The sequence below is a fragment of the Macaca mulatta genome, chromosome 14 (assembly GCF_049350105.2).
Source record: "Macaca mulatta isolate MMU2019108-1 chromosome 14, T2T-MMU8v2.0, whole genome shotgun sequence".
Lineage (NCBI taxonomy): Eukaryota > Metazoa > Chordata > Mammalia > Primates > Cercopithecidae > Macaca > Macaca mulatta.
In genome coordinates, this window is record NC_133419.1 from 76,903,312 (window position 1) to 76,919,314 (window position 16,003).

The window sequence follows — 16,003 nt, forward strand, 5'->3', positions numbered from 1 at the left end:
AACAATGGTTACTTCCCTTGCAGAGTTTGAGGACTAGATATCATATATGTAAGGTGCCACACATTTTATCTGACACTTACTAGGTGCTCAATAAATTGTACTTTTTGTTGATTTCCCTAGTCTTTAAACTATTATCTACTATGATAACCAGAAGTAACTTTAATTTTGCTTTCCTATCAAATTCTCTTTTCCCTTACTCCTTTTCTACAGGTGTATCTACATCAGCAATCAAAATGGCATCAACCAGACTTCCTTCCCCCAAAAGCTTAGTGAGTGCTCCAACTCAGATTCTTGCACAGTTTCCTAAACAACATCAACAGTCTCCTAAGCAGCAGTTATATCAAGTGCAACAGCAGACACAGCAACAAGTGGCCCAACCTTCTCCAGTATCTCATCAGCAACAGCCTCAGCAGTCTCCTTTGCCACCTGGTATTAAACCTACCATCCAAATCAAACAGGAGTCAGGTAACTGGAAAATGTTTATAAGATATGGTAATTCTTCTTTATTCACCAGTTTTTTGAGTCTGTCAGTCCATGAACACGGTATGTCTCTTCATTTATTTAGGTCTTTGACTTTTTCAACAATGTTTTACAGCTTTCAGCATACAGATTCTGTGTATGTTTTGTTAGATTTGTACCTAAGCATTTCATTTTCTTGGCGTGATTATAATTGGTATTATGATTTTAATTTCAATTTCTACATGTTTTTTGTTAGTATATAAAAATAGTGTTGATCTTGTATCCTTTGACCTTGCTGAACTCACTTGTTAGTTCTCAAAGTATTTACATAGATTTCTTGGGATTTTCTGTGTATACAACTGTGTCATCTGTAAATAGGGACAGTTTTATTTCTTCTTTTCCAATCAATATACTGTTTATTTCTTTTTCTTGTTTTATTTTATTGACAAGAACTTCCAATACTATGCTGAATGAAAAAGAGTGAGGGAAGTGGACATCCTTGCTTTGTTCCTAATCTTAAGGAGAAAACATTCAGTCTTTCACCATTAAGTATGATACCAGCTGTAGGCTTTTTATAGATGCTCTTTATCCGGTTGACAGAGTGCACTTCTACTACTAGTTTTTGGGGAGTTTTTATCATGAGTGAGTGTTAGATTTTGTCAAGTGCTTTTTCTGTTCAGTTAAGTTTTTTCTTGTTTAGTCTATTGATATGCTGGATTATATTGATTGATTTTCTGTTAAACCAGCCTTGCGTATTTGAAATAAATCCCACTTGGTCATGATATATAATTTTTTAAATACATTGCTGGATTCAATTTGTCTCACTATTCATGAGACATTTTGGTCTGTAGTATTCTTATTACTTTTGTTTTGTTTTGTTTTTTGAGACAGAGTTTCGCTCTTATTGCCCAGGCTGGAGTGCAATGGCGCGATCTTGGCTCACCGCAACCTCCATCTCCTGGATTCAAGCTATTCTTCTGCCTCAGCCTCCTGAATAGCTGGGATTACAGGCATGTGCCACCACACCCAGCTAATTTTGTATTTTTAGTAGAAACGGAGTTTCTCCATATTGGTCAGGCTGGTCTCAAACTGCCGACCTTAGGTGATCCACCTGCCTCAGCCTCCCAAAGTGCTGAGATTACAGGCGTGAGCCACTGTGCCCGGCCATAGTGTCCTTATTTTTTACTGCCTTTGTCTGATTCTGGTCAGGGTAATACTGGCCTCATAAAATGAGTTTGGAAGTATTTATTTCCTTTCTGTTTTTTGGAAAAGACTGTGTAAGATTGATGTTAATTCTTTAAATGTTCAGTAGAATTCTCCAGTGAAGCCATCTGGGCCCGGAGAGTTCTGTTTTTAGAAGGTTTTAATTGATGATTTCCATTTCTTTATTAGTTATGGGACTTTTCAGATTATCTGTTTCATCTCGGTTTTGATAGTTTGTGGTTTTGAGGAATTGATCCATTTCTTCTAAGTTGTCAAATTTTTTTAGTGTAAATTTGTTTGTAGTAGTTCCTTATTATTCTTTTAATGGCTACAGGATCAATATTAATGTCCTTTTTCATTTCTGATATTAGTGGTTTGTATCTTCTCTTTCTTTGTCAGACTTGCTATTTATTGCATTCAAAAATTTATTGAATTTTTTAAGAATTAGATTTTTGTTTCATTGATTTTTCCTTTGCTTTTCTGTTTTTAATTTTGTTATCTTTATTATTTCTAACCTACTTTCTTTGGGTTTATTTTGCTCTTCTAATTTCTTGAGGTGTGAACTTAAATTATTGATTCAAGACATACTGTCTTTACTAATTACTTAGCATTTAATTCCATCTATGTAAAGATATTTGTCACAAATTTCTCTCAGCACTGTGTTAGCTGCATTCCACATATTTTAATATGTGCTGTTTTCATTTTTATTCATTTTTTTGTGTAAGACTTCTTCTTTGACCCATGGATTATTTAGAATTGTGTTGCTTAATTTCTAATGGAGATTTTTCTGGGTTTGTTTGTTTGTTTGTTTTGCTATTGATTTCGAGTTTGATTTCATTATGGTCTGAAAACACACTCTGTATCATTTAAATTCTTTTATGTTTATTGAGGTTTGTTTTTTCACCCAGAATATGTTCTACTTTGGTGGTTGGTCCATGGTGCTTGTAAAATATCTATGCTGCTGATGTTGGGTGGAGTATTCTATATATTTATATTAACTAGATTCTGTTGGTTGATTATATTGTTCAGTTCTCCTATATCTGTGCTGAATTTTCTGCGTAATAGTTCTATCAGTTGGTGGGAGTGGGGTATTAAAGTCCCCAACTAATTGTTGGATTCTTGTACTGCAAAAACAGCTCTCTCAGTTTTTGCTACATGTATTATATTTTGATGTATCTATTGTTTGATACCTACATATTTAGAAACATTATGTCTTCCTGGTATGTTGATCCTGTCTCATTATGTAGTGTTCCTTTTTTTCTCCAATTAATTCGCTATTTTTTTAAATATAAAGGCTGATTTTAAAAAATTTCCGTTCTTAAAATTTAATTCCAATTTAACTTGTAAAGTCTGCCATATAAACTAAATGATGGTAATTAGCCAGCATTAGTATATTTAGTGCATGTAATAGATAACTATATTGATTGGAGCGGAGTGAGTTCTATTGCCTCGTAAAGTATACTTTATCTGTAATTAATATAGCCACTCCTGTTTTCTTTTTATTCATGTTCACATGGTGTATTTTTTTTCCCATCCTGTTACTTTCAACCTACTTATATTGTTGTATTTGAAGTGAGTTTCTTGTAGACAGCATACAGTGTAGTTATATATTTTCATATCAACTTTGCCAATAACTTTCTGTTTTTGTTTTTGAGATGGAGTCTCGCTTTATCACCCAGGCTGGAGTGCAGTGGTGCAATCTCGGCTCACTGCAACTTCCGCCTTCTGGGTTTAAGCAAGTCTCCTGCCTCAGTCTCCCAGGTAGCTGGGATTACAGGTGCACTGCACTACACGCAGGTAACTTTTGTATTTTTAGTAGAGACAGGGTTTCACCATGATGGCCAGGCTGGTCTCAAATGCTGATCTCAAGTGATCTGCCCACATCAGCCTTCCAAAGTGCTGAGATGACAGGTGTGAGCCACTGCATCCGGTCAACCAATCTTATAACTTTTTTTTGTTTTTTGAGACGGAGTCTTGCTCTGTCGCCCAGGCTGGAATGCAGGGGCGCGATCTCAGCTCACTACAACCTCAGGCTCCCGGATTCAAGCGATTCTCCTGCCTCAGCCTCCCGAGTAGCTGGGACTACAGGCGCCTGCCACCACACCCAGCTAATTTTTTGTATTTTTAGTAGAGACGGGGTTTCACCGTGTTATCCAGGATGGTCTTGATCTCCTGACCTCGTGATCTGCCCACCTCGGCCTCCCAAAGTGCTGGGATTACAGGCATGAGCCACTGCACCCAGCCCCAATCTTTAACTTTTAAATGATATTATTTAGATCATTTACATTTAAGGTAATTTTGATATGGTAGTGGTTACATGCATCATTTTATTATTTTGTTTGTTTCATTTCTTGTGTCTTTTTTCTTGCCTATTTGTAGTTTACTTGAAGAATTTTTAGGGTTTCATCTTGACTTATATATATTATTTTCAAGTATATTGTTTTGTTCTGTTTTCTTAGCGTTTGCTTATGGTATTACAATATACATGTGTTGGCCATGTGAGGCCAGGAGTTTGAGACCAGCCTGGGCAACATAACAAGACCTCTTTTATAGAGACCATTTTTGGTGTCTACAAAAAATTTAAAAATTAGCCAGGCATGGTGGCATGCGCCTGTAATCCTAGCTACTTGGGAGGGAGCAGGAGGATTGTTTGAGCCCAGAAGTTTGAGGTTGCAGTGAGCTATGACTACACCACTGTACTCCAGCCTGGGCAACAGAGTGAGAGCCTATCTTAAAAAAAAAAAAAAAAAAAAAAAAAAACCAAACCCAAAACAATACAAAAAAATACTTGTGTTGCCTATCACATTTGACCTTTACACTGCAAATTACTCTATATTTGAAATAATTTTATCTTTCTAGTAAAAAAGGGAGATTTCACCATATCTAATAGATTATAAGTAATTATATTAATTACTTAATATAATACTTCCTATTTCTGCAAGGTACCAGTTTCTAAGGTCTGTATCAGTGGCATTGTAATTTGTGAATGACTTATTACATTATACTATATTAATTAATTTTAGGCAAGGTCTTACTCTGTCACCCAGGGTAGAGTGCAATGGTGTGATCATGGCTCACTGCAGCCTTGCACTCCTAGGCTCAAGCAATCCTCTTGTCCCAACCTTCAGAGTAGCTGGGACTACAAGCGTATTCCACCACACTCAGCTAATTTTACTATTTTTGTAGAGATAGGGTCTTGCTTTATAGTCCAGGGTGATCTTGAATCCTGGCTTCAAGCAGTCCTCCTGCCTTGGCCTCCCAAAGATCTAGGATTACAGGCATAAGCCACCAAACCCGGCCAGTTTATTGATTTTTTTGTTAGAGACAGGGTCTTGCTCTGTCACCCAGGCTGAAATGCAGTAGCATAATGACTGTAACCTTGAACTCTCGAGCTAAAGCAATTCTCCCATCTCAGCATCCCAAATCACTGAGATTATAGGCATGAGCCACTGCACCTGGTCTATATATATTTTTTTTGAATAGAGAAAGCATTCATTAAAAACTGACCAGTATAGGCCGGGCGCGGTGGCTCAAGCCTGTAATCCCAGCACTTTGGGAGGCCGAGACGGGCGGATCACGAGGTCAGGAGTTCGAGACCATCCTGGCTAACAAGGTGAAACCCCGTCTCTACTAAAAAATACAAAAAACTAGCCGGGCGAGGTGGCGGGCGCCTGTAGTCCCGGCTACTCGGGAGGCTGAGGCAGGAGAATGGCGTAAAAACCCGGGAGGCAGAGCTTGCAGTGAGCTGAGATCCGGCCACTGCACTCCAGCCTGGGCGACACAGCGAGACTCCGTCTCAAAAAAAAAAAAAAAAAAAAAAAAACTGACCAGTATAAAAAGTTAAGAGTGAATAACTTGTCCTCTATCCTTGTCCTCTGTCTAGTTCTCCCTTGCCATTAAGAAAAGCTTAGTTTCTTATATATTGTCAGAGTCTCCACATATACAAGAAAATTTAAATATGGATTCTTATACCTCCCCTCCTTTACACACTTGTAAAGCATAACACATGCACCTTGCTTTTCCCCCCCGACCTTTAACAATGTATCGTAGAGATCTTTTTAATATAGTCCATACATAAAATTAAATTGCTTCTTCATTCTACAGTGATACAGGTATACCTTGTTTTATTACACTTTGCTTTATTGTGCTTCCCAGTACTAGCGGGGTTTTTTTGTTTGTTTGTTTGTTTTTGTTTTTTGGTTTTTTGAGATGGAGTCTTGCTCTGTTACCCAGGCTTGAGTGCAGTGGTGCAATCTTGGTTCACTGCAGCCTCTACCTCATGGGTTCAAGCAATTCTTCCTGCCTCAGCCTCCCGAGTAGCTGGGATTATAGGCACCCACCAACACACCTGGCTTATTTTTGTATTTTTAGTTGAGACAGGGTTTCATCATGTTGGCCAGGCTGGTCTCAAACTCCTGACCTCAGGTGATCTGCCCTCCTTGGCCTCCCAAAGTGTTTTTTACAAATTGAACGTTTGTGGAAACCCCATGTTGAGTAAGTCTGTAGGCACCATTTTTCCAACAACGTGTGCTCACGTTATGTCTGTGTCACATTTTGATGATTCTCACAATAACTCAAAGTTTTTTAAAATTATTATTATATCTGTTACTTTAATCGGTGATCAGTGATCTTTGATGTTACTATTATAATTGTTTTGGGCCACCACAAACCATGCTCATGTAAGATGATGTACTTAATCAATAAATGTTGTGTGTGCTCTGACTGCTTCAAGAACTGGACATTCCCCCATCTCTCTCCCTCTCCTTGGGCCTGCTTGTTTCCAAAGACACAATGATATTGAAATTAGGCCAGTTAATAAACTTCATTTCTATGAAGGCCAGAAGAATGAGGAATCTGCAGAAGAAAAGTTGGAAGCTAGCAGAGGTTGGTTCATGAGATTTAAGGAAAGAAACCATCTACAGAATGTGAAAGTGCAAAATGAAACAGCAAGTGCTGATGGAGAAGCTGCAGCAAGTTATCCAGTAGATCTACCTAAGATGGTTGATGAAGGTGGCTACACTAAACACCAGATTTTCAATGTAGACAAAATAGCCTTTTAGTGGAAGAAGATGCCATCTAGGGCTTTCATAGATAAAGAAGTCAATGCCTGGCTTCAAAGCTTCAAAGAGCAGGCCGACTCTCTTGTTAAGGACTAATGCAGTTGCTGAGTTTAAGTTGAAGCTGATGTTCATTTACCGTTCGCAAAATGCTAGGGGGGTCCTTAAAAAGGATGCTAAATCTACTCTGCCTGTGTTCTATAAATGAAACAAAAAAGCCTGATGACACCACATCTGTTTACAGTATGGTTTACTGAATGTTTTAAGCCCACTATTGAGACCTACTGCTCAGGAAAAAACAAAAAGATTCCTATCAAAATGTTACTACCCACTGACAATGCACCTAGTCACCCAAGAGCCCTGATGGAGATGTACAAGATTACTATTATTTTCATGCCTGCTAACATAACATCCATTGTGCAGCCCATGAAACAAGGAATAATTTCAACTTTCAGGTCTTAAGAAATAAATTTTTGGCTGGGTGTGGTGGCTTATGCCTGCAGCCCCAGCACTTTGGGAGGCTGAGGCAGGTGGATTGTTTGAGCCCAGGAGTTTGAGACCAGTCTGGGCAACATGGTTAGACCCTGTCTCTACAAAAAAATTTTTTCTAAAAATTAGCCAGGCATGCTGTGGGTCATGCCTGTAGTCTCAGCTACTTGGGAGGCTGAGGTGGGAGGATTGCTTGAGCCAGGAGGATGAGACTGCAGTGAACTATGATTGTGTCACTGCATTCCAGCCTGGCTGACTCTGTCTTTAAAAAAAAAAAAAAAAAAGCATCTTGTAAGGCTGCAGCTGCCATAATGATTTCTCTAATGGATTTGGGCAAAGTCAATCTTCTGGAAAGGATTCACTGTCCTAGATGCATTCAGAACATTTTTGATTCATGGGAGGAAGTCAAAATATCAACATTAATAGGAACTTGGAGGAAGTGGATTCCAACCTCTATGGATGACTTTGAGTGGTTCAGGTCTTCAGTGGGAGAAATAACTGTCTTATAATAAAACTTGACTAGATGAGGAGTTGCTTCTCATGGATGAGCAACGAATGTGGTTTCTTGAGATGGAATCTTCTAATGAAGTAATAGTGCCCTGTCCTGTGGATGTTGTTGAAATGACAACAAACAGTTTAGAGTACTATATAAACTTAGTTGATAAAGCAATGGCAAGTTTAAAGGATTGACTTCCATTTTCAAAGAAGTTCTACTGTGGGTAAAATGTAAAACAGCATTCCATGATACAAAGAAATCTTTTACAGAAGGAAAAATCAATCCATGCAGCCAATTTCACTGTTGTCTTACTTTAAGAAAATGCTGCAACCACCCCAACCTTCAGTATCCACCAACCTGACCAGTCAACAGCCATCAATATTGAGACAAGACCCTCCACCAGCAAAAAGATTATGCCTCTCTGAAGGCTCAGATGATCATTAGCATTTTTTAGCAATGAAGTATTTTAAATTAAGGTATGTACTTTTTTTTAGCCATAATACGATTGCACACATAATAGACTACAGTATAGTATAAACATAACTTTTATATGCACTGGGAAACCAAAACTTTCGTGTGACTTCCTCTGTTGAGATATTTGCTTTATTTCAGTGGTCTGGAACTGAACCTGTAAACTCTACAAAGTATACCTGAATCGTAATTTATGTAATGAATCCCCTGTAAGGTTGTTTCCAGTCTTTCTTTTTTTAAAATTCAAACAAAATGCAGTGAACAAGCCTATATAATGTCATTTTGTGTGTGTAAGTGTATCTGTAGGATAAATTTCCAGAAGTATGATTGCTATGTCAGTTTTGATAGATATTGCCAAGTTTTCATCTTATTGGGATTTTCGATTTATTTTCCTACCAGTAATGTACATGAGTCCCAGTTTCCTCACAGTGCCACCTTCCCTCCGGTATATTTTCAAGCAGTTGGATTTTTGCCAGTGTGATGGTGGCGAGGGGATGTTAGTATTTTTTTTTATTTTTCATTTATCTTACTGAGAGTGAGTTTGAGAAACTATATGTTTTAGTGCCCTTTGTAATTCACTTTTTGTGTGCTATCTGTATCCATTGTCCACTTTCCTATTGGATCAATTTCTGGGAATTCTCATACTGTCAGGATAATTGGCATTCTGTGCATTTCATAATTTGCAGATTTTTTTCCAGTTTATTTGTTTGTCGTTTGACTTTATGGGGCTTTCTGTGCAAAACACTATTTGTTTATATGTAGTTGAATTTATCATTGTGGTCTTTAATGCTTCCAGATTTTCCATCACAGTTTATAATTTTTTTATTTAAGTCTTTTGAAATTTAAACTGGTATGAAGTTATACAATACAATATATTGATAACCAAATGTGATTTGAGTCTGTAATTTTCATTTTTGTGTGCAGTGTTTGCCAGGTTTTTCTTTGAGCATTATGTGTATTTCTAAGAAAGAATTTTGAAAGTTTTTTTTTTTTAATGCCCTGGAATATTTTTTGTTTAAATTTTATTTATTTATTTAGAGACAAGGTCTCACTCTGTTGCCCAGGCTTAAGTATATCGGGCAATTCTGCCACCTTAGCCTCAGGTGAGACTACAAGCATATGCCACCATACCTGGCTAATTTTAAAAAATTTTTTTGTAGAGTTGGGGTCTTGCCATGTTGCCCAGACTGGTCTTAAACACCTGGCCTCAAGTGATTTTCCTGCCTTGGCCTACCAAAGTATTGGGATTATAGGTGTGAGCCACTGTGCTCAACCTGGAATTTTTTTTTCTTGAAGAACTTTATCGAAATATAATTGACTAAGCATTCAGTGAACACATTTAAAATGTACAATGTAATGTTATTTAATATATTCACAGATATGTTCAGCCATGATAACAATTGATTTTAGAACACTTCACTTCAAAAGGAAACCCCATAAGATGATCTACTACTCCTTGCACCCATTCATTCAGTTTCCTGCCCCCAACCCCGAGTAACAACTAATTATTTTCTGTCTGTAGATTTCCGTACTTTGAACTTTGATATCAAAGAAATCATATATGGTCTTTTGTAACTGGCTTCTTGAACTTAATGTAATCTTTTTAAGGTTCATCCATCTTGTAGCGTGTATCAGTACTTCATTCCTTTTTGTGGCGAATTAAAATTCACATTTTGTTTTTCTGTTTGTCCTTTGGTATGCATTTGGATTGTTTCACCTATTGGCTGTTATGAATAATACTGCTAAAAATATTTGTATGCAAGTTTTTTGGTATTCAGTTCTCTTGTGTATATACCTAGGAGTGGAATCTCAGGATCATAGGTTAATTCTGTGTTTAATTGTTTGATAAACTGACGTGTTCCAAAGCAACGGTACCATTTTACATTCCCACCAGCAGCGTATGAGGGTTCCGGTTTCTCTACATCCATGCCAACACTTGTTATTCTCTTACACTGATTCTAGGCAGTCTGCTTTGTGTAAAGTATATTTCACTGTGGTTTTGATGTGTACTTACCTGATAACTAATGATGTTTAGCATGTTTTCATGTGCTTACTGGATCTTTTATATATTTTCCCTGAAAAAATGGCTATTCAGATCCTTTGCCCATTTTACTTTTTTTTTTTACTTTTTTTTTTTTTTTTTTTTGAGACGGAGTCTCTCTCTGCCGCCCAGGCTGGAGTGCAGTGGCCAGATCTCAGCTCACTGCAAGCTCCGCCTCCCGGGTTCACGCCATTCTCCTGCCTCAGCCTCCCGAGTAGCTGGGACTACAGGCGCCGCCACCTCGCCCGGCTAGTTTTTTGTATTTTTAAAGTAGAGACGGGGTTTCACCGTGTCAGCCAGGATGGTCTCGATCTCCTGACCTCGTGATCCGCCCGTCTCGGCCTCCCAAAGTGCTGGGATTACAGGCTTGAGCCACCGCGCCCGGCCCCTTTGCCCATTTTAAAATTGGGTTATGTGTCTATTTACCATTGAGCAATATATATATCTGTACCATTTTACATGTACATGTATGGTTTTATTTCTAGTGGTGGGAATGTAAAATGGTACAGTTTATATCTGCTGGTGGGAATGTAAAATGGTACAGTTGCTTCAGATATGGAATTTGCAAGTATTATTTCTCATTGTCTGAATTGTCTTTTTACTTTCTTGATGGTATCTTTTAAAACACAGCAGTTAGCTGGGCTCAGTGGCTCCCGCCTGTAATCGCAGCACTTTGGGAGGTCAAGGTAGGTGGATCACTTGAGGTCAGGAGTTTGAGACCAGCCTGGCCAACATGGTGAAAACCCATCTCTACAAATAAAAAAATTAGCCAGGCGTGATGATGTGCACCTGTAATCCCAGCTACTCAGAAGACTGAGGCAGGAGAATTGCTTGAACTCAGGAGGCAGAAGTTGCAGTGAGCCAAGACTGCGCCACTACACTCTAGCCTGGGTGACAGAGCAAGACTCCGTCTCAAATAAATAAATAAAATTAAATACTGCAATTTTTGATATCTAACTTTTCTATTTCCTTTTTGCTGCTCATGCTTTTATTGTTATATCCAAGAATCCTTTGCCAAATCCAGCATGTTAGAGATTTACCCTAAGTTTTTTCCTAAGAGTTTGGTAGTTTTACCTCTAAGTGTAAATGTTTGATTCATTTGAGTTAATTTTGTATATGTGTGATGTAAGGGTCTCTCTCACTTCATTCCTTTGCACATATCTCTTCATTTGTCCCAGCAGAATTTTTTTAAAGGACTATTTTTCCCCCATTGAATGATCTTGGCATCTTTGTCAAAAAGCAGTTGTATGGTTTTATTTCTGGCCTTTCAATTTTGTTCCATTGATCTACATGTCTTATGCCAGTACCATACTGTTTTGATTACCATTGGTTTGTAGTAAATTTTGAAATCAGGAAGCATTTGAGTTCTCTCCTTCTTCCTTTTTTTTTGAGACTGAGTCTCGCTCTATCACCCAGGCTAGAGTGCAGCGGTGCGATCTCAGCTCACCACAACCTCTGCCTCTCGGGTACAAGCGATTCTGCCACAGCCTCCTGAGTAGCTGGGATTACAGCCGCGTACCACCATGGCCAGCTAATTTTTGTATTTTTAGTAGAGACAGTTTCACCATGTTGGCCAGTCTGGTCTCGAACTCCTGACCTCAGGTGGTCCACCTGCCTCAGCCCCTCAAAGTGCTGGAATTACAGGCAGGAGCCACCGTGCTGGGGCTCCCGCCTATGATTTTTAATTCTTTTTTTTAAAAGATTGTTTTGGTTATCCTGAGTCTCTTGAAATTCCATATGAATTTTGGAGTTAGTTTGTCAATTTCTAGGAAGAAGTCAACTGAGATTCTGATATAGGTTGCATTGAATCTATAGATTAATTTGAGGAGTATTGTCATCTTAACAATGTTAAATCTTCTGATCTGTGAGCATGGTATGCTTTCCTATTTAGATCTTTAATTTCTTTCAATGTTTTGTAGTTTTCAGAGTATACATTTTGTATTTCTTTCGTTAAATTTACTCCTATTTTGTTCTTTTGGTGCTATTATGAATGCAATTGTTAATTTAACTTTTTAGATTGTATATTGCTAATTTATAGATTTTTGTGTGTTGACTTTGTATTCTGCAGCCTTTCCAAACTCATGTCTCATTTGTTAGTTCTAATATCTTTTAGTGGATTCCTTGTTGTTGTTGTTGTTGTTTTAAATAAAGGGTCATGTCATCTGCAAATAGGGGTAGAGTTTCTTCTTTTTCAATCTGGATGCTTTTTTTTTTTTTAATAGTATAAAGGATCATGTCGTCTGTAAATGGAGTAGAGTTTCTTCTGTTTCAATCTGGATGCTTTTTTTTTTTTTTAAATAATATAAAGGATCATGTCATCTTTTAATGGGGTAGAGTTTCTTCTGTTTCGATCTGGATGCTTTTTTTCTTTCTTTCTTTTGCCCATTTTCTCTGACTTGAACCTCTGGTATAATATTGAAGTGTCAAGAGCAGACATCACTGTCTTTTTCCTTATTCTTTCTATTCATAGAATTTCTTTTAGTGTCTCATGTAAGGTGGGTCTGCTAGCAACACATTCTCGCAGATTTGTTTATTTCGTAAAGTCTTTCTTCATTTTTGAAAGCTAGCTTTGCTGAATATAGGATTCTTCATTGGTGGGTTTTTTTTGTTTTTGTTTTTTCACTTCAAATGTGTTATCCAACTGCCTGCTGGCTTCATTGTTTCCTCTGGGAAGTCAGCTCTTACATAACTTTATTGCAATTCCCTTGTAAGTGGTATGTTGTTTTTCTCTTGCTATGTAAGATTTTCTTTTTGTCTTTGAATTTCAGCATTTTTACTGACATATATCTGTTTATGATCTTTGTGTTTATCTTATTCGTAATTTGTTGAGCTTCTTAAACATGTATATTACTGCTTTTCAATACATTTGGAAAGTTTTCAGCTGTTATTTCTTTGAATATTTCTTTTTTTCTCTCTCTTCCCACCTCTGGTACTTCCATTATATGTATGTTGGTGTATTTAATGTCCCACATTTCTCTGAAGCTCTGTTAATTTTTTCTTCATTCTTTCTTCTCTTTGTTCTTTAGCTCACATAAACCTCTATTGATCATTTTTCAGATTTGTGAATTCTTTCTTCTGCCAGTTCAGATCTACATGTGAACCCCTCTAGTGCATTTTTTAGTTCAGTGACTTTACTTTTAACCTCCAGATTTTCTGTTTGGCTCTTTTTTAAAAAAATAATTTCTATCTCCTTATTGATCTTTATTTGATGTAATATTGTCCTCATAGCCATTTTTACTTCTATAATCATGTTTTTCTTTAGTTCTGTGAACATATTTGTAATGGCTCTTTCAAAGTATTTTTCAGTTAAGTCAGACATCTGGTTGCTCTTACAGTTTCTATTGTTTGTTTTTTCTAAGGCATGGGTAATATTTCCTGTTTCTTTACCTACCTCCTTAAGTCTTTGTTAGAAATTGTACATTTTAGATAATATACATACAGCCCTCTGTATCTGTAACTTCTACATCTTCAGATTCAAGCAACCATGGATCAAAAATATTTAGGAAAAAGACAACAAAAATAATAATACAACAGTAAAAAATAATGCAAATACAGAAACAATATAGTATAACAGCTACATAGCATTTATATTGTATTAGGTATTATAAGTAATCTAGAGATGATTTAAAGTATGCAGGAGGGTGTGCATAGGTTTCACAAATACTACACCATTTTTTATAAAGGACTGGAACATCCACAGATTTGAGTATCAACAGGGTCCTGGAAGTAATCTTCCATGGATACTGAGGGATGACCATGCAGTACCTGGGTACTGGTCTCCCCTCACCGGGGATTTGTTATTGTTATTTGCCTAGTTATTTGTTTAGTGATGGGATCAGTTATTTTAGTGAAGTCTTTTTATTCCCTCTCCAGCCTGTGCTGCTTCATCTAAGCATCTGATATTACTCCTCAAGGAGGCACTGCTCTGGGTATACTTAGTCACTTTGGGATGACAGTGGTGTTAGTTTGGCTTTTTTCTGTTCTTTCCTTGACCACACCCAGCTGTTAAACTCTATTAACTGCTGGCTGATTGCTCTGTTGTTTTCAGAAAGCTTTGGAGCATGCATTACTCTGTAATCCAAATTTTGACTCCTTTGAAGGAATAGTTTCTGGGGTTCATTTTTGATATTTCTTCTAACCTCACGAAAGCTCTTCCCAGCTTTTATATTATCTGCTTCTTCCCTATAAACTGTCTGCAGTCTAGACTATATGTTCATGACATCCGTGAATCTCTTTCTGGTTGCCTTGCACCACTTCCTTCACTGTTCTTGAGAATGCCCTTGGTCTTGAACTTCTCCATGCTCTGATATAAATGGAGTTAGTTCCTTTGGGAAGAGATTAGGAGCTATCTGTTTTATGAATTATTTCTATCCTTTGGCAAAGTCTCTGAGCCAGGACTCTGGAATCTGGGGTGGGGTAAGTGGCAGACTTCTCTCACAGACCCCTGCTTTAGGCACTGAGTGTTCACTGAGTGGGAGTGAGGGGTTGGGGAGCAGCCTGAGGTCCTCATAGCTTGCCTTGCTTGGTGGTGGAGTCACTGCTTTACAAGCCAGAGCAAGAGCTATCAGTACTTTAATATACTCAGTGGTACTGTGCCCAAGATAGAGCCTTGTCCCCAAACTGGGGGCTGGGCAGAATAAGAGAGCTCTCACATCCGTACTTCTCCTGCCCAGAATTTAGCCTTAGCAGTGGGTAGCTGAGGGCAGGATGATATAATCTGAAGTCTGGTTTTTCCTGAGAAGAAAACCTTTCAACTGGCAGCTGGCAGAGAAGGAACCCTGAGTTCTTTACTGCGGCCATCTGGAATGGAATGTCCCCCTTGCTGAGCTAGTAGTAGGGAAGGAGGAAATGGTCTTGGTTTAAATACCACAGATCTTGCCTTTCTCAATGAATTTTTTGAGTTTTTCTTGAGTAGATGTTTTTTTCATTTACTATTTGCCCTTGGCACCATTTCTGGAGCCTTTCAATGGTGGTGGTTTTATAATTTTTACCAGTTTCACTGGGTTAGGGGGCTAGCAGAGCTCATGCCGCCATGCCAGATATCAGTATTTGGAATGACTTTAAGTACATTGGAATTACTTCCTTTAAAAGGACTGTAGAATTCTGCAATGCAACTATCTGGGCCTGCTACTTTTTGGCAAGGGGGCACAGCTCCTGAAATTTTTATCTGTGGAAATTTGTCTACGTTTTTTCTCTTTTCTGGGGTCAATATTGATAAGTAATACTTTCCTAGAAAATTACCTATTTAATTCAGATTTTAAACTTATTTGCATATAATTGAGCAAAGTCATTTTATGATAATTTTTTCTCTGTGTGGTTATTTCTTTAGAAGCATCTTTTTATATGTGCTTTAAGAATTACTTAATTCTGGCCGGGTCTGGTGGCTCACGCCTGTAATCCCTTTGGGAGACCAAGGCCAGTAGGCCACTTGAGGTCAGGAGTTCAAAACCAGCCTAGCCAACATGGTGAAACCCTGTCTCTACTAAAAATGCAAAACAATTAGCCGGGCGTGGTGGCGGGCGCCTGTAATCCCAGCTACTCGGGAGGCTGAGGCAGGAGAATCACTTAAACCCAGAGGTGGAGGTTGCAGTGAGCTGAGATTGCACCACTGTATTCCAGCCTGGGGACAGAGTGAGACTCCATCTCAAAATAATAATAATAATAATAATAATTACTGTAATTCACTAATGAAATAAATACTAGAAATTATTCCCCCCACAAACCTCAGTGCTTAAGATTTATTATAATCAGATTTTTAAAATTTCCATAATAATTATTTACTGAATT

The 16,003-nt window shown here is 37.9% G+C and overlaps 1 protein-coding gene and 1 long non-coding RNA gene across 51 annotated transcripts in view; both read left to right on the forward strand.

Moving 5' to 3' along the window:
• Positions 1-16,003, forward strand: part of EMSY (EMSY transcriptional repressor, BRCA2 interacting) — a 104,775-nt gene that overhangs the window by 48,672 nt on the left and 40,100 nt on the right. For 49 of the 50 annotated variants that reach the window (XM_015115228.3, XM_015115231.3, XM_015115230.3 and 46 more), the window contains one exon: positions 211-465. The exons of the other annotated variant lie outside the window; for it this stretch is intronic. In XM_015115228.3, coding sequence (XP_014970714.1) covers positions 211-465 — 255 coding nt within the window. The remainder of the gene's footprint in view (positions 1-210; positions 466-16,003) is intronic. 50 annotated transcript variants of the gene reach the window in all.
• Positions 10,285-12,385, forward strand: LOC144334396 (uncharacterized). Its single transcript, XR_013404186.1, has 2 exons — positions 10,285-10,398; positions 11,039-12,385. It is a non-coding gene; the product is annotated as an uncharacterized LOC144334396 (long non-coding RNA).